General features: G+C 39.8%; 2 protein-coding genes across 5 annotated transcripts in view; one reads left to right on the top strand and one right to left on the bottom strand.

Moving 5' to 3' along the window:
• klhl31 (kelch-like family member 31) overlaps positions 1–1437 on the bottom strand; it is a 42975-nt gene extending 41538 nt beyond the window's left edge. For 3 of the 4 annotated variants that reach the window (XM_028423839.1, XM_028423836.1, XM_028423840.1), the window contains exons 1-2: positions 1286–1437; positions 635–731 (exon numbers count right to left, since the gene is read on the bottom strand). The gene's annotated coding sequence lies outside the window, so the exon portion shown is untranslated. Of the gene's footprint in view, positions 1–611; positions 732–1285 lie in introns of all 4 variants that reach the window. The other variant, XM_028423838.1, reaches the window with a different exon arrangement.
• Positions 1438–1451: 14 nt separating this feature from the next.
• lrrc1 (leucine rich repeat containing 1) lies at positions 1452–18662 on the top strand. Its single transcript, XM_028423843.1, has 14 exons — positions 1452–2071; positions 8436–8553; positions 8660–8738; positions 9817–9906; positions 12084–12140; positions 12248–12311; positions 12825–12899; positions 13062–13206; positions 13435–13553; positions 13959–14042; positions 15182–15297; positions 15737–15909; positions 16980–17119; positions 17295–18662. Exons 1-14 carry the CDS (start codon positions 1913–1915, stop codon positions 17451–17453), a joined length of 1578 nt encoding a protein of 525 aa, XP_028279644.1. The 5' UTR covers positions 1452–1912; the 3' UTR covers positions 17454–18662.
• Positions 18663–19408: the final 746 nt, after the last annotated feature.

Genomic DNA, 19408 nt, shown 5'->3' with positions numbered 1-19408 from the left:
TTATTTAATGGAATATGGCTCCCTCTAGAGGACATACAGGGGTTTGTGTAAAATTCAACTTGACAACAATCATCTCTTTCCTGCAGTTTTTAAATATTCATATTATATCTGAACTGTGATTGTCATGTCAAGATAAAAAACAAAATGAGTTCCTTGCTGGGAGTATGTTGTGAGACACTTACTTTTTCCATAAATAAAAGGTCAGTGGTTCTTGTAGTTTTGCAATATGGAGAAAAACTTAGCTTTTTTAAATAACTGTAACCCCCTATAATGTCTCTCATGGACAAAGGGCATCTGCCACTTCTCAAGTACTCTTCCTGGCTATTTTTGATTTTTTGGGGATATGTCTGAACAACTGTTGCAGATATTAGAGGAAAGGCTCCACTCTAGCCCTCAGCACCACCTGTGGTAGCCTGTTCAGACTGCATCATCAAACTGTCTTCATGTTTAATTTATTGGTTTTTGGTGTTCTTCCATTTCTCCAGCATACTCCGTTTCTAGGTTGTGTTGCGGCTGTGAGGGACCATTTGTATAAGCGAATGGAAAAGAAGATACTTCATACTTGAAACACAGATTCAGTGAGACAGATACAGATACAGCTAGTGGCTCACCACAGAACTGAAGCTTTACTGACCATGGAGGGGCTGGTAACAAAGGCTGATGGTTAATAGGGCAATCCTTCTACCGGAGGATCTCTGCATTGTTGGATAGAGGTGACCCTGACCTTTGACCTGGATGCAAATAAATGCAAATGGGTCATCAAATAATGACACAGTGACCGACTTCTACTCATTTACTGACCTTGCTTTTCTGTGGAATGGAATGTTTACTGCTGCTTTGTTGTACATACACAATGTTGTGCTACTAAATGAATCCCCAATTTAGGTACTCCGCCTCTGGCACTTCTTGGGTTGTTTTTTCACTTAATTTTACTGTCATCAGTAACTCTAACTACTAAATATAACTTTTACATATGTGTGTGTACTACTCTGAAAAGTTTCAAGTAGTGTTACTTTAACACTCAGTAGCCTGTTAGCATCACTATCGTACTTGCTAGCTTGTATCCTTGTCTAGACAAGTGTATGATATGCTACACTTTTAGCCTGTTGTTTCTATACACTCATGTCAATTGGAAACTTTTAAAACACCAGTTGCCTCTATGCTGTGTGCAATGTTGAGAATTGAATTTAAAAAATAACTATTTTATTTTTTTACCCTCTTTTAGTGAAAAAGACCCTCTAAACAGTACTTAAACACTGGGTCAAATAATTAATAAAATACACACTTGAGGCGCAGAGCCTTTGATCCGTGTGTCCTCCTCCTGTTCCTCCTGTTCCTCCTCCTCCCCGGGCTGCTGTCATCCCTCTGTCCCATCATGGCGGCCGTGTGCGGGACGGGACTTCCAGAGGAGGGACTGGAGGGAGGAGCAGCTGGGATGATGACGTAGGATTGGAATGAGGGAGTGAATGTTCCGGGTCAGAAACTGGACGGAGAGGAAATTAACTCCAGGACGAGACGAAAAACCCAGAATGCCACCTTCTTCCACACGGAGATGTAGCCTGTGGTTTTTACGCACAAAAGAGCGCTTGTGAAAACGTGGAGAGTGGAGGAAAAAAACAGGTGCCAACTAACTACAAAGTGAGACAACGACGGAGAGTAATTCCCATGTTCGTCGCGACCTAACGAAGGCTAGCTCGGCAACGACTTATTTACAGCGGGAGTTTCGGTGTTTACTCGCCTGTGAGTTTCGCCTCACTTGTGTTTGTTGGTGAAATTTAGCGAAGGACTGTCCCGCTGTAGCAATCTGTTGCATCCACCCCCGTCCTCCTCCACTACCACCACCTCCTCCTCCTCCTTCCCCGCTTGGTTTGTTTGTCGCACGGGTACGAGATTTATTTCCACCTCCCCCGTGATGTTTCACTGCATACCCCTGTGGCGGTGCAACCGTCATGTTGAGATGATCGATAAACGCCACTGCTCCCTGCTGTATGTGCCCGATGAGATTTACCGCTACGGACGGAGTTTGGAGGAGCTGCTGCTGGATGCCAACCAACTCCGAGACTTGCCCAAGGTAAGCAGAAAACAGCTTCCGCTCACTTGTTGGAACGGCAGGTCCAGACAGCTCCGCAGCGTGCCTTTAATTCACACGACATGTGGATATGCGTTTCACTGGTTAAACGGTTTCTGGCAGAGCTGATCAGGTGTCCCGTGAGAATCTGGTGGGACCCGGGGACAATAATTACGCAAGATCAGCAAAGGCAGGCACACAGTAGGTGGAAATTTCCCCAGAACAACACCTCCCACCGCAGGTTAACTGAAAGTATGTGTGCCACAGTCCAGATTTGGATCTTTCTGTTGGAGTTCCAGGTGTCTCCCAACATGCATAACTTATTTTAGAGTCCTGTCATTGTGGATGATCTGTCCAAACTGTTTGGGCAGGTGCAGAGGTCAAATATAACCATGACCTTTTGTGTTTATGCTCATAAAGAGATTCAAAACCTGATGCTTCCAGCAAAACTCAGTGTCTCTTTCAATGTGCACTTGGGTCCTAGTTTTTGATAGTATTTTGGTCTTTACGAGACACCATCCATGAAGACACGTGATCATAAGGGGTTCCTGATTTCTGCCTGCAGGTGTATCTTATTAATTTACTGTCATCTTGGCCTCTAGAGCATGGTTAGGAAACCTCGATAAGTGATAAATGTGCCACGTTATTCTGGTTTATAGTAAACTTTTTGGATGCTCAAAACAAACCATTCAATACCTGTTTGTCCACATCCTGATAGATACTAGACATTGTGCTTTAAATTAAGAGAAGGACCAATAAATTGGACCAAGCAGGAACGAGGCAATCACACATATCGATAAGATACGATAAATCTTTATTAATCCCAGAGGAAATTCTTTAGCCAGAGGTTACAGGTTACATTAAAATATAAGAGTTTAAAGACAGCTGTGATGAAAACAATCAGGCTCAGGAAAAGGTGGATTGGATGTGTCCTGTTGATAGATCAATGTAGCTTGTAGTGACATCTAGAAGAGACACAGTGAAAAGCTTCTGTTTTTAATGTACAGTTTAATAATTGGTCAGCCATGATCCTTTACATATGCCTCCTCAGATTAAATAACCACTGAAATATGACCTCAGTTCTCACCCAACGATGTTGTCATGTGAGGCTGTGATGGCAATCCATTTAGGTGTTTTATTTCAACAATCATTTAAGGGCATCAGAGTTATTGATGACAATAAATCACCCAACCAGAACTGGTATCTGTTGTGGATAAGTGGCTGATGCCAAGTCTACTACTGATACTGATCTGTACACACCAGATCGGCACTTCTAAGTTGCTATGTCTATGTATGTCCATGTCAGGCGTGTGACATGATAATTATCTGATTGCGTGTATGATTTTTGATTACAGCCCGATCATTTTGTACTTTACAGTACTCCACACCATGACTCAAACTGAGTGAAGTAAAACATACATGAGACGGTCCCTAAAATGCAGCTTTTACACATGTTTTGAGTCATTCAAATATTGAAAAGTGTCAATTTTGTTTGATCATATCCACGTAGGAGGACTGCAGGCTGCTCACTGTGATGACAGACTTGGTGAAGTAGAGATACACAATCCCTGGCTTCTTGTGACCCTAGCGCTCTGGATTAAGTGGGATACTACTCAGGGGATTTGCATGTTATTTCCCATGGGCGCGAACGGTTCATTTAGAATTTCTCGATGTCTGCGCTTGAAACTAAAGATGCCTGACCTGTGGTGTTTCTCTGACAGTAGTGTAGCCTATAGCGGCTATGTTTTTTTCTTTTTAGCATATTTTCAGATTGTATTTTCCAGCCAAACTGGTTTCATTGCTGAAGATGTACTTCAGTTCTAAGGACTGTATTTTAGGTCTAAGAAATTGTGCTTGTTATTCTCCCTGTAACCTCTTAAAGCAGGCAGTAATTTATTGGGTTTACAGGAGTTCCTGACGTGTGGAAGAAATATGGCGTAAGGCTTAGTCTGCTTGAGAAAACCGTCCTGACCTCATATATCTGAAGTCATAATGGATCAGATGCAAAGCTGATTGGATTGAAGCACTTTTTTGTGTCTTTGTGAGATTTATTTTTTCAATCAGATGTATATCATTTGAATCAGTCTGATTATATATGTTTTACATATCAGTTTAAAGCTTTAGCAGAAGAATATTTTTGAGCACAGAAATGTGATGAACCAGAGATAATGTGAGCAACCTCCCATGGCTGCGACACATCGCTCACTTTGTCAATTGAGGACAGGTATTCTGACTGAAAACAAAGACAGCATTATGTGTTTTATTGTCGCCTCACTCGAGCAGTTGTATGTGCTAGTTTTTTCTAATGAAGTCATAATGAATCAATGACCTGAATTGTAATGTAGAGAACACACAAATAAAACCCATAAAACACAGATGGGATCCTGGCATTAAGGATCTGCAGGGATATGATTAACAGGTGTGCGGTTGTTGTGACAGCCCACACACAAAACGACAAGACAACTCACAAATATTCTAAGCATCTCTAGAGGGGTGGATTATTTGCATGCCGATGAGAGACACAGTTTATTGTGCTTTTTGGAATGTAACTAATGTCATCAATGCTTGTTGAGTGAGCGCACATCCTACTGGATAAATGGCTAACCTCCTCACATTTGTCTCAGAGGTGGCCAACAGACCACTAGATTTATTATTTTATTGACAGTGATGTAAGAAAGCCTTGACACAGTAACAAGCCAATCACTTTCACCAGCAGGCAGATAACATGTACAAAGCAGTTAATAGCGCGATGAATCAAGAAAGGTGTGTTAACCATAACAAAATGAGGCAAGCTGAACTTTGACACATTACTGTGAAAAGTGACTTATTGGCAGCCAGATTTACTGTATATTAAGTTATATAACTACCACTGTATTTATATTCTCTCACAATTCTAGTATTGTAATTGTTTTTATTGATTGTCCCCAAGAAGGGGAAACACTGAATGGATGGTGTGTTTATTCAAAGCAGCAGGCCTTTACAGTACCATCAGTCTGGTTTGTAAATAGCAGTTGTTAGCTTAGCAAACAGAATCAGGCTTATTGGAAAGGAAGTGGAGGAATGCAAGATCAACAAGCTGTTAAAATCCTCCTGCCAGTTCATCCAGTTTAACAGTGAATGCAGTTTCTACTGTCTCCTCCTGCATCGAGAATGGGTGGCTGTCGAAGAACTTTGAATGTTGTCTCAGTACTCTTGGATTATTTAGAGATAGTGGGCCAAGTATTGAGCTAATTTACAGCCACAGCATTAATTAGCAACCATTTTAATATTATTTTCTCAAGCAGTAATTGTCAAATGCTCTCTTTTTAAATCTGAGTGTGTCTTTTTCACTAGCTTCCACTAGCCCTTGTAACAGTGATGCATCAATTTCACATGGCACATGTTTAAACTGCATGCAGTCACATCAATGGATGTGCGCACAAAGGATCGGGAGCAGACTCCCAAGGATCTGTGCACAGTGTTGGTCGGCACAAACTTTAATGAAAGAGGATGTCTGCATGCATGAGCAGAGGTTTGCAAAGAGGCATGGGACTGTGAGACGCACATACGAGCTGTGCTCCTATCCTGGCAGGAGATGTGGGAGGGCAAATATCGTGGGCACACTCACTATTGTAGGTGTGATGAAGATTAATGCAAAAGTGTCTGAATTATAGAATGACATCTTTTTAATAGACTGATGAAGACAGCGATTTAATGTATCGCATGTCTGAAGAGGGCCATGACAAACTGGTAACTGAATATGTTGTTAATCAACAAAAAACATAACACTTGGTAAGTTGCAGTTGAAATAATTGGCAGAATTTTGTATTTTTTAGAAAATCAATAAATTGCTGAATCGTTCAAAAATATGTGCATTTATTCAAGTTACTCAAATGTGAATATCTGATGGTGTTCTTGGAAAGATGGATGGTCAAAATGAATTATCAGGTTTTTTGTTGATTGAATGAGAAAATGATGACAATCAAAACACATATTTGTTTCAGCTCTAGTCCAGCATTCAGTATGACTTTGGTTATCTGCTGTGAGGTATGTTGTCAGACACAGTATGATGGGGTTAATGGAAAGAAAAAAAACAACATCCGGTCTGAGACAGGAAGCTGCAGAGTTTATGACCTATGTGAAGTGGTAAAGATACGGATCCCCCAACAGGAAACTGGTGGTCGAACTGACTTGCTTACTCTTAAATCTATAAGAAGAACTGTCACAAAGGTAGTGCAGTTGTTCTGCTAAAACAGCAAAAAGTCTATGCTGTGATATAAACAAACATATAGAACCGTCATGTGTAAATTGAATAAGAAGGCGGAAACATTTGAGTTTTTGTACTTACATTTTTATTTATGACAAACACAAACGCCAAACCCAGTTAAAGGTTAAGTGTATTGCATACATGTATTCTTGTAATTGCTTCCTCTAAAGTACCTAGGCTGCTGCTTATTCTCCCACAGACAGTGCTGAGGGTGAAACTCAAGATTCAAACATTGACTCGGTTAATGTATTCTTGGCTCAGCCTGTTTTGGTTTTAGCTTGTCATGGGTGATTGTTTGGGGCGGAGGGAATCCAACAGGAAGAACTGGTTTGCTGTCAGTATGTCAGCGCAGGACTCGCCAGCCAATTCTGCAGGCAAAAAGCTGATAATAAAGAAGAAGTAGTTATTTGTAGTGCTTGTCTGGTTGTCCTCACTTTTATTAAGAGACAAAATCATTTGAATAAATCTGCTTTGTTTTCTCTTGAACTGAAGAATTTGAGTACCTGACTGTGTGCGTGCTTCGACAACGCAACAGTCAGTGTGTTGTGAAGGAGTGGCGTAGTTCCAGTTAGAGAGTGACACACATCTGTGTGATCTACCTCAAAATAAATTTGTCACATTTCAGATGGGTTTTCTGGAATATCAAGTTTAGCCAAAAAGAGACTAATCCTGAGCTGTTCACTTGTGATTAGCAGGCAGAGGCTGCACCCAGCTGCAGCATGTCAGTGAAAGCTGAAAGTCAAATTAAAGTGATTAGGATGAAAAAGCTTAGGCAAACACAGGCCTGTTTGCTTGAAGAAATGAGGGATTAGAGGTTGCTTAAATTGTCCTTACGTCCTTGATATGAGGTCCATTTTGTAGTAGGGTGAAGTGTGATTGTGAATGCAGTATTTTACAGCAGGCGTTTAGAATAGAATAGAAATATTTTATTCATCCCAAGCTGGGAAATTTCACAATTCATATCCTATCTGCTGCTGTTTGGCAGTTGTCATTATTGTTAACATAACTTTTATATCTTATTTTTACTACTTGCATTAAACAAGCAGAAACAGAACACTGCAGGTTCTGTAGTTAGAGGGTAATAGTGTTAAATATTAAGGACTTGGTCCAATCATTAAGTATTAATCATAAATCATTAAGGCTGGTAATGTACTGAAAGGGCGAGGCTAATTTTACAATGTAATGAACTGCACTAGCGAGATAAAAGGGAAACTAAGGGGAACAACCAAAAGGGGAACATCCTCATTCAAATTATATTAAATTCTGCAACATTTCACCTTTGAATGAGTGATGTGAAGCTGTAGAACACCTAATAAATACAATAGCAACAATTGCAACAGCATTCGGCAAAATAAAGGCAATATATGCACTCAAAGCAAAGTCCAGTACACATGTAGTGTTCTGCTTAGTGATTAAAAAGAAGTGTTTGGTTTTAGCATTCACAGATGAACCCTCCTGGCTGGCTGGAGCGCCTTCTGATAATGAGCATGGCTCAGAAAATGTAAAGCCCAGAGGGGAATATGAGTGTTATTTTTCTCTATTCATGCCAAAACAAGAAGCTGAACCATATTGTTCTCTACCTCCTTTGACACCACACTCTGCCCACTCTTGTTATAGGCGTCAAGTATGAGCTTGTGATGATTTGCTTTTGCCTTTTAAGTAAATGTGCCATCTGGATCTTTTCTTTCTTTCCCAACCTTGCACCCAGCCACAGAGAACAGCACAGAAGATCAGAAAGGTCTGCAGATTATGTCTGCTGCTTCAATATATATATAAATTTAAGTAGTAAGTTAGGTTTTTATTGAGAATCATCCAGTATTATACAGAGAAACGTTTCAAAAACTGCCTCTTTCAAAGCAGTTACACTATTAGTTTTTTGGGGTAGAAGTAAAGTGGAAAAACTTTGATTTCTTTATGTCAGAACAAAGTTCGTTGTTGTTTTGGATTTCTTTAAACATCAAAACTGTTGTTATTTTACCTGCTTTCAAACACGTCATGTTGACATCATATCTATCTTTTTTTTAATCTTAATACAAAAACTAGATGTATGCCATGCAGTATTTAAAACACAGCAACACTGAATGTTTCTGCATATTTATTTTATATTTCTTCATTTTTCAGCCATTTTTCCAGCTGGTGAAACTAAGAAAACTTGGCCTGAGCGACAATGAGATCCAGAGAATTCCACCAGAAATAGCTAACTTCATGCAGCTGGTAGAGCTGGATGTGTCTCGAAATGGTAAGAGTCACTTTGAAGAAGCTGATGCATGTTGTTGTTTATTACTTGTTGCACAGTATCCTCATTTTTTTAAGTGGCAACATAACATGTCTTTTCTCTTGTTTAGATATTATGGAAATTCCAGACAGCATCTCGTACTGCAAAGCCCTCCAAGTGGCAGATTTCAGTGGAAATCCATTAACAAAGTATTGTATTTATCTATCTTTTTATATAATTCAGAAGAGGAGTTTATATTTTCATGATCTGTTCTGTGTGTTTTTCTGTTCCTGGATATTTATACACTTGACAGGTTGCAGATAGTATTCTTTCCATTGTGCTGGTGAGATGAAGTCCAATTTACACCTCAGCAGGGGCAGAGCGACACTGCTTTGCAGTACAGCGCTTTGGAGACAATGACTTGAATTACAGAGGCATTGTCAGTGTTCAATACTTTTAAAGTGCACACACAGAACACTCTTTTTCCACAGTAGTAACCCAATTTTCCTCTTTAACTTCAGCCCCATTTGAACAGTTTAACAGTAAAGGTATTCTAGGTACTGTGGTTTGAAGGAAAGCAATGTTATTTTTAAAACATCTGTCAGACATACATGGGGGCATAAAGGCTTATTTTTCAGCCTTGTAAATGCCACATACATTCACTTCTTTGGTTTTCAACAGCGTTGATGAAACTACAGTTACTGTTTTGTCTTGTTTGTTTAGAAACAACTTTAGTAGCATAGCAAGAGTCTAGTAGTGTAAATTGAGTTTTTTATTAGCAACATTCATAGTTATACAATACGTGTATATGTCTCTGAATTAGTGTAAATCAAGCTTCATGATTGTGAATAGTGTGATGAAATACTGGGTAAATAAACTTGTGGACAGTGAGAAGAACTGATGATACAATAAAAGCTGCAGGAAGCATTGTAATATTTTTACCTCTGTCGGTCTGTGCAGTCACAGTGCCACAGCCTGTATACTTAAGAGGACGTTATGTGTCCACGCTGCTGAAATCATGGACTGTTTGTGTTTTAGATGCATTTTGGAGGAGATACATTTTGGCCTGTGTGATGCATTTATTTTTACATGTGCACATACATTTCAGTTGGAAAGGGCAAAGATGTAAACAAGCGAAGGTAGAATCAAAACTTTATAGCAATACTAAAACCTGTTCAAAGTCCATATTTTTCTTAAGCTTTAAAACGCCTTTATGCATTTGCACCACTGAAGTAAACAATGATGCTGTGCTTTTCTCTCAATGTGGCCTCTCTTTTATTTTCCCAGGTTACCTGAAAGCTTTCCCGAGTTGCGGAATCTAACATGCCTTTCCATCAATGATATTTCATTGCAAGTTCTTCCAGATAATATTGGAAAGTAAGTAAGCATATCCTGTCTTTGTCAGCAAAACATTTCATGATTTGTTTAGTTTTTTGCAGAAGCAAGTATAAAGATTAATTAAATGGAAAACAAAAAAGGTGTTAAGGCATATTAATAGTGTTTAGATGTGCTGATGCATGAGCTGCACTTGTGAACTTATCTCTGATTATCTGTCCTGTCTCTCTGGATTCTCTCATCTTACAGTTTGCTTAGATCTTTGTGGTCTTGCTAGAGATTTATGAGATGAAGCACAGTGTTCAGTTGGTTTAATTTGACCCTCTGTGATCCGGGTTTCTATCTGTGACTCTGCTTAACCGAAGCACTGCTCATGAGCCGCAACAACATTCCCTTAAAGTGGCACTTCTCTGTGTGAATGACTCTTTGTGTACTGACAAATTAGTCAGGTAATGGATGCAGGTTTTTTTTAGCCAGTGAACATCATGAGTCCTCCCACACAGCTAATTAACACGCATGCCTTTTAACCATTTCTGTGATGCTTATTATTATTACTAAACCTCCTACTGCATAAAAATTTCCCTTAATTTAATCTAAAATCACCCTGTATCACTGCATCTGAAAACATACCTACCAAGTGATTCTTTGTCCTTTACTTGCCTACACTGTGTTTGTTCATGAACCTAGATGACCTATGAGGGCATATAATCCGAAGTAGTGAAGGCATGTCTGCCAGCATTCTAATACTATGAGGCCTGTTTCATTGTTGAGATCAGTTCATAATTAAATTTAATATCAGAGCTATGTGTTTTCAGGTCAGAAGTGCCACAGGGGATGTTTTTAGTGGAGGTTTGGGATAAACTGAATTTAAACTCTTACAGGAATGGGTTTAAACGGATGCAATTATTCTAGACGGGCAAAGAATTTATTCAGATATTTGACAGGCTTTCCCGGGAGCTTAGCAGGAAAACAAAACAAAAGTGGATGGGGACGGATGGTGGAAGAAAATAACTTTAAAAAGTTCGGGCTGCAACTGCTGGAAATTTTAATATTAATAATATTTCTGATGCGGAGTTTAAACAACACAGAATGGATTTCCTTCCTAAAAAGGTTCAGTGGCTATTTCCAAAGAAATGGTGCAACTTTTAAAACAGCACTGATATGAATCCTATCTATACAATGAGTTTGATTGAGCACATGGTGTCTTAAGGTTACATCCACTCCCTCCTTTCCTTTCGCCCCATGGTACGGCATGTTCCCCACATATGTCCCATATTTATCTTGCATAAGGCCTGCTCACTGACGAGAGAAGAAGGTAATGAAAACCATAACCCAGGCGGAGCAGCACGCTGTGGATTTTTTAGAAGTAGATAAGATGAATATCCAAGGGGTTAAATGACATCATTTATCCTTCGGAGATGGAATGGATGGCTAGAAATGACGTGCATGGAAACTTGAGACTCTTGGAGCAGTTAGGTGGTTGTTTTCATCATTTAGCTGTTCACTAAAGCCAGATTTGCTGGAATAAGGAAGATTTTCTTTTAATCTGGTCTCAGTGATCGTCGTGGTAAAAGAAAAACACTCCCAGAAGGCAAGAGTGTCAGTAAAGAAGTGTAAGAGCTGTATTTTTTGTTTTCACAGCTTGGAGGTTGAAGGAAAGTTGCATATAAGCAGAGCAAATTCAGAAGGAGCTCAGACATACCTGGTAGATTCTGTTAATCTCCTTGGCTCAGAGTCACATTCACTTACTCACGCTGTAAATGGAAACTGTAGTACCGTAGATAATCTTTCATTTATTACCATGTCTAGTATGGATCGTTCAAATCAGTTGTCAATGTCTCACTTAAAGGACATATTAAAATATGTTTCCTCCCTGTAATACCTCACTTGGCCTAAACTTTGGTCTGGCTTGCGAGCCCCTTGTAGGACTTTGTACTGTACTGTTCAGCTGTTGTCATAAAACATGTGTTAATACAGAACAGTACAGAGGCAGAGAAAAGCATTACTTCAAGAAGATCAGTGTGTACTTTGGTCAGGCCTGGCCATTTAGATCATTAGCTCTTCATTGGAAGTACACAGCCGTGGTTGTTTATGGTCATGCAGTTTTACAGCCATGATAAGACTGACACACCTCCAAAGTACTTCCTGTTCTCAGATATCTGATTCCGAGGAGATCCTCTGCAGCCATTTTTATGGACACACTTTTTTTGTCATTGCAGCCTCTCCAATTTGGTATCACTAGAACTCAGAGAAAATGTGCTGACATTCCTACCAGAGTAAGTATGCAGCTAGAAGTGCTGTGTTATGTTCTCTGTGTATATATTTCCATTGTGTGCCTAAGCATGTTTTTTGTTGTATCTTACCATGCACCTATCATCCACAGGTCACTATCTCGGCTTCATAGACTTGAAGAACTTGACTTAGGCAATAATGAACTATACAGTTTGGTGAGTGTTTTGTTTTAAGGAGGACAGGCCATATATTTTCAAGAAATTAGCAGGAAAAATCTTTTCTTATTTCCTTGCTCAGTCTTGATTTGTCCAAGTAGATTAGCATCCCTCGAGAACAGCTTTCTCCTCTTATCACACAGCTGGGAGGATGACCATCTGTTTTGAGCTTTGGTTTTAAGTTGTAATCTTTTGTGAGGGGTTTAACTGCAACAGTGAATGATTCACTGACCAAGCAAAGTCAGGCTCTCCAGAAATGGTTTACAATTTGTTGCTTTATTTAGATTGATGGGTGTTATTATTACACACCTTTAATAAGTAATGTAACTGTGAAAGTTAACACGTATAGAAGGCAAATTGAATATGTGTACTGCTCTGAAAGGTATTCTGGTCTTGTGAGTTATCTGAAGCACAGTATCTGAAGTCACTGATAGTTGTCTGCTTTGTTGTCTCCTTTGTTTCTGTTTTCCTGGCTCTTACTCTTAAATTCCTACATTTCTTCCTCCCACGTAGCCAGAGTCAATAGGCTGTCTTGTCAGTTTAAAGGACTTGTGGCTGGATGGAAACCACTTGGCTGAGATACCTGCAGTAAGCTCATCATCAGTTTATTTATGACTGTATTGGAACGTAAATCTAATATTTAAATACCATTAATAATAATATAAATACAGACTTCGATTTTCTAAGTGGTGCTGGCATGTTGTAGTATCATACCTGTTTGCTCACCATAAGTCTTGCCCTTCTGTTTAGGAGATGGGCAGTATGAAAAGCCTGTTGTGTCTGGATGTATCAGAAAACAAACTGGAGCACCTTCCAGAGGAGATAGGAGGCTTGGTGTCACTCACTGACCTGCTGGTCTCTCAGAACATCATAGATGCTCTACCAGAAAGCATTGGTATGCATGTAAATCCTTCTCACTCTTTGCAGCATGGTTATGTTGCACGATGCAATCAGTGACATATTTTGAATGTAGCTTGCTGATATATTTTTGATATTTTCATTTTATTTGACAGGCAGGGAAATTTCCTGCTGTAAGATAACAGCATAAATTTCGAACTGCCTTGCTGTTACCGCTTCAGTGCCTATAACATTTTGTGTTTAATGTATTCTTGTTTCTCTGTAGGAAAGCTACAGAAACTTTCTATATTGAAAGCTGATCAGAATAGGCTAATGCATCTTCCGGAAAGCATTGGCAACTGTGAAAGTCTTACTGAACTTGTGCTCACAGAGAACCAGCTACAGGTTTGTTTGTTTTTTTTAACTCAGTACTACGTGTATCTCATTAACCTGCATTATAACCTATGCTATGTGCTATTTCAGTATTATCTATGTGTTTAACTCTTTCTTGAAATTTAAATTGTACTTTTATCACACAAGGTTCAGAGGAAGGCAGGTTAAATTGGTCAAGATAGATTGAGACAGTGGTGACACATACACAGAGACAAAGACATAACATGCCCACTCTGACTTGTATTTGTTTTGTTTTCTGTGGTGATAAATGACTCCTCTGTGTGAGCTGCACAGTGCATGAGGGCATTGCACCATACAGCAGAAAGGGGGAAGATTGTATTGACTATATTGTTTTTATTCATTTGCTTCTCAAACATATGTCACGGATCTTTCTAATCATTTGGTTTATTGTTGCAGGGTTTGCCTCGGAGTATTGGAAAGTTAAAGAGATTGTCCAACTTCAACTGTGACAGAAACCAGCTATTATCTTTACCTAAAGAGGTAAGCCTGTCACATACCCACAAACATTAACTGCAGATCCTACGTGCTGCTGTCTGCTCTCTTTGCCAATAGGTGGCACATTTTAGAGTGTCTTATTACAAACATTATTTTTTCTGCACTGACGCTGTTATGCTTTTAAGTTAGACTGCTGTTATTGGAATATAATGCTTGAATGCAGCTGGTAAATCTTCGTACCAACAAAGCCCTCGATTGTTGTGCGGCTGTCGTAATTCATTTTTACTTCTCGGTCTTCTGGTTAGTTCAGTGTCAGCTCTGTCTTAAGTGTGTCCATTGTGTCTCTATATGACGTTCTCCTCTGGTCTCTTGACTGTTTAAGTGAAGGCACGCCTGGTTTAAAGCTCCAGCTGAAAGACCTCTGTGTCTTGATGATGCAATGGCTGCAGTGTTGGGAGAAGAATAACAGTTCAGTGCACTTGACCTACATAATGAATCGATGCTATCACTGCTTTTTCAAACCAGCATCGCATGACATCTCTAAAAATCACAGTGTTACCATGGTTAGGTATTGATTTGGGCTTTGCTGAGCTACTTGACCACTGGCCCAGCTTTTCTGATTCTAAAGATTGCTGATTAGATGCTCGTTTTTCTCTGGCTGGCTGGATCTTTGGGTACATGGGAACAGACTCTTTCAGTATTCTCCGTGTGTGGTTTACTTCCTAATGTTTCTCATGTGAATACATTAATCTCCTGTCGTATTTACAACTGATGAGCTTAACCTGCGCCTTTTAGCATGATGAACACTTCCTATTAGCGTCTCTGTGTGAGCAGATTAATAGATTACAACTGAGGTTCAGCTGGCCCATCAAATCTTTGTTTTGTCTGGCTGCTAGGCCTAATTGTTCCTAATTTTAGGTCCCTGTGCCACATCCCATTGACATGTAATTGCTTTGCCGACAAGATCTCCAATCCTGGGACAAAGTGCCCACATGCTGACAGCAGATTTTTGTTGTCATTGCATTGTTATAAAACTGCTCTATAGACGTGCATTTTCTATTGTATGAAGAGACAGTTTAATTGAATGTGTATTTTGCCTTTGATGGAGCATGTCTTTATGCTTCATGGGCACCTGTGTTGTGACTGGCATGCAGCATCATCATGTTGTCTCTCCTGTTGCATAGATTGGGGGCTGTAGAGGTCTGAATGTCTTCTGTGTACGAGAGAACAGGCTGACAAGGATACCATCTGAGCTGTCACAAGCCACAGAGCTGCACGTGCTTGATGTCTCTGGAAACCGGTATGTTCAACAGCACAGTTTTCTTCTCTTATACCTCTCTGCCTTTACACATGACACTAGGAAAATGACATTTATTCAGTGCAGAGGCTGAGGTGAGGTGATGAAATTCTGAACCATAGTTTAAAAGTTTCCACTTTCTTTTCCCTCACTAATATTGTGACATGTCAGCCTGTAGTTGTTTTGGCTTTGTTTGACTGCCTGTACCTGTTTGGCCCCGAGCTTTGTCTCCAAATGATACAGCAGCAGTGAGTCACATGCAAAAATGTTCACCTCTGTCTAGAGAATGTTTCTCCACCTTCAGTATAGACATAACAGCTGCTACCGAATGTCACACATTTACCTATCCAGAATTTACACAAGTGCTGTGTGTATGCCTGAAATAAGAACCAGCATGCATGTGAAGGGCTGCTGCAGTGATTTGTTTCCTGTTTGTGTTCAGGCTCACCCACTTGCCGATGTCACTGACCACTCTACGATTGAAGGCCTTATGGTTGTCAGAAAATCAGTCGCAGCCGCTTCTCACCTTTCAGACGGACGAAGATCCCGAGTCAGGCGAGAAAGTGCTCACCTGCGTGTTGCTGCCTCAACAGCCATGTGAATCAGACAACAAAGGTAATGTTTTTCATCAAGCAGGAGCTAAAGTGGAAACTTTGACTAGCCATGAATCATCTGCTCATCAGGAGCAGACATTACAGCATGTTTTTTTACTCATATGTATATATATACACATGCAAGCAGATGAATGTCTCCATGCTCATAAAGTGACAGGCTTCTTCCAGAGTGAAATGACTTGGTGCCAACACTGTGACATTTGAGTAATACTCCTCATCAGTTCTTGCGTCGGCCTTGAGTATTTAGTGCCCTGCGGTTTTGATGACATTATCACATGATCTGCTTGGGGAAGCACAGTGTGTTCTACAGCCTCTGATCCTTCCCTGCAGTCTCTGTCGATTATAAGGTCCTGTAAGGGATCACAGCGCCTATAACAGATCAGGCCCTCTCCCATCCCTTGAGGCCCTCCTTGGTTATGTTTTTCAGAAATGCATTGGATTGGACAGCGAAAGAGGCTTAGCAGTGCCTGGCCTGCTGTCATTAAAAGCTCACTCACTGTGTATAAAGATGCAGCTGAGGACTGGCTTTATCTCTGCCTCATACAACAGTTCATTGTATTCGTTTCCCTCTGTGCTGTCGCACACAGGATCTACACATGGATTGAACGTGAATCTCGACCTTGTCACTTGGGTTGTCATTATATTTTGAATTTGAAAAAGATGCTTGTTACTTCCTCAACAAAAACTTTGTCACATTTATTTGTTTGCATTGTGACGTGTGGTCTGTCTTCTCGTGTGAGAAGTGCAGATATAAAACTGGTGGAGGTCAGGCGACTGAGGTTGGGGGCAGGGAAGATTGTGTTGCTGTAAGCCTGTGACTAAGCTGGGATTTGAAATTGTGATCTGGCAGTTTCAGGCCCTCTCTTATTAGCACTGGGTTATGTGACAGCTTTCATTTCTTGAGTTGGCAGATTGCAAAGCAGCAATCATAACAACCATATTGATTTTAATCTGCTGAAATATTTACTGAAGCTCGCATTTGTAACTTGATCTAAGTGTGCATGCATGAATCCCATTGATACAGAATGTGTCAAATGTGTCCTCTCTTTTAAAAAAATAAAACAACCCCAGGCTCAGATAACCTAGCCCGCTGTGGTGCCCTGGAGAGTCTAGTAAATGACATGGCAGATGACACATGGGACACCAAAGCCATGAACAGGATCAGTGCCATTCACTTCCTAGACGATGATGATGAGGAGGATGATGACAAGGTAAGCCCAGCATGCCTGAGGACGCAATGTGACGTACGGTGATGTATCTGTTGATCTAAGAACCTGACATACTTTATTTCTATGCACCATAAACCTTAAAGATGTGATTTATTCGAGACTGAAACCCAGGTAAAAGCAAATGTCCCACTAATTTAAATATACTTTCTTCCCACAGGGAACACTACTCCGGCGGGCCACGCCTCACCCAGGTGAGCTAAAAACAATGAAGAAAGCGGCCGAGAACATCCGCAACGACCTGAACGCCGCCAAAGGCCTGGACTCCAACAAAAACGAGGTCAATAACGCTGCAGACAGAGTGACCACGTCTGTGTGACCTTTACCTCAGAAATGTTTTATACCTCCTGTGTCTCGCTATGTTGTCCTGCACAATCCCTGCAGCCCCCTTGTTTCTTTTTCTTTTACCCAAAAACCCCAATGTGGCCTCCCCGCTCCTCCGATTAAACCCTGGGACGCCTGTAACCTTACTCCATCTCCAGTCCTGTGTACAACATGCTCAGTCTACCAGGGCCGTGGTGCCTTCCTCTTTTTAATAATGTCCGAGGCAATAATCTGCACAGAGATGCTCCTTTTAAAATGTATTTTAAAGATTTATTACTTTTTTTTTTAAATTGCTCTTTTTAAAAAAATACATAGGTAGTTGCACTATGTAAGTCAAACCTTCTTAAATGTATTATTTGTTCTCTATCTTTTTTAAACACTGGGTGAATACATTTACATTTTGGGCAAACAAAAGCAGGAGTTGTTGGACCTACTGATTATTAAGAATTATTGTATATTCTCTTGTGAATATTGATACTTTTATACTTTTTGGCAGCTCAGATGTAAATATAAATGTATAGCAAATTTTTTAATCCAGATTTTTAAACTTTTTTTTTCTCTTTCAAACTTGGTACATTTTGCAAATCAAAGCAATGAACAAAACTGCAGCAGTCACTGTTGTCTTATTCAGTTGAGATAATTGTCACTGGATGGATGGCCTTGGATCCTCTTACTGTTCAAAGCATTAGAATAATAAATAGATTAAATAATTCAGTTTGGATTTACATACTGCACATCAAACTTTAATTACTCATCTGCAGTGTAATTACGCAGAATTAAAGATGCTGTCTTATTTATACATGCTGTTCTTTCACTGCTTTGCATTGTTTTTCAAATAGATGCCAAAAAACAGCTGTATTTTTCTTTCCCTATAACAAAGAGTACTGTATATAGTAATTAAGGTGAGAAAGAGGATGGCATCCTTTTACAAGATGCAGTTGTTTAAGTTTCACTTTAATGCACTTCTCTGCGTTGCTCAAATCATATTCTTTTATATATGGTACATGATAAAATGGTTTTTATTTTGTTTTGTTTTTTAAACTGATTGCAAAATAAGTGGACCAGGGAATTTGGTTCAAGTGGTGGTTTCTATGTTAATTATTTTCTGATCAAACTGCACAAAACTGATCTCAGACAGGCACTGGGCCATGGAGATCTGAATGACTTTTTAACCACTGATCAATAAAATGAGTGCAACACTAAACATCTTTGTTATTCCTTTAATTTTTAAAGTCAGCGTGTTGAGTTTAGTGTCAGTATCAATTACTTTCTACATTAATTCTCAACATAAAAATTCTTTTGGGGGTCTTAACTTATAAAAATGCAATTTTAAAACTAGTAAATAAGATTTCACTTCCTGACCCTTTCATTGCTTGTTCTTGTCTGTCCTGCAGTGCATGATGTCTCTGTGATGCTCTGCCGGCATGTCACTTGTCTACCCTGCACGTGCTGCTTGTTGTACTGACGCTGGCATGCTTTCACTATAATGTATATATACTGTTTGTGCCATCGCACCTCAACAACACACTGGAACTGCAAAGGATCGCATAGGTTTGTTGCTAATGTTTATGTATCCTTACAATTGATCATCCATTTGAGGTTATCCGTACTATCTTTGTATTGAAATACATTCATTTCAAATACAAAACAGCTTTTGAAATGTAACAACAGTGCGGCTGTTAGTGCTCCTGACCTCTTACTGTTAATAAATGTAAAGCTGCTAGGAGTGGCTTTCTGCTATTTTTAATTGTGAGCTGATTCAGTGAGACTAATGATTTTAAGCATCCTTCACTCTCTTTCTTTGCCTCCCATTCATTTTATTCATTGGAAGAAAAAAAAGTGGCAGCTGGCATAGAAAGAGACAGATGCAGCTTCTATCTCTATCTATGCTGGTTTTTGGTCTTTAAACCAGCTGACGTGTTTAGACATGCACTTGCATCAGTCAACTGA

The sequence above is a fragment of the Parambassis ranga genome, chromosome 15 (assembly GCF_900634625.1).
Source record: "Parambassis ranga chromosome 15, fParRan2.1, whole genome shotgun sequence".
NCBI lineage: Eukaryota > Metazoa > Chordata > Actinopteri > Ambassidae > Parambassis > Parambassis ranga.
Note: the sequence above shows the minus strand (reverse complement) of the source record. Positions and strands in the feature narration are given on the sequence as shown.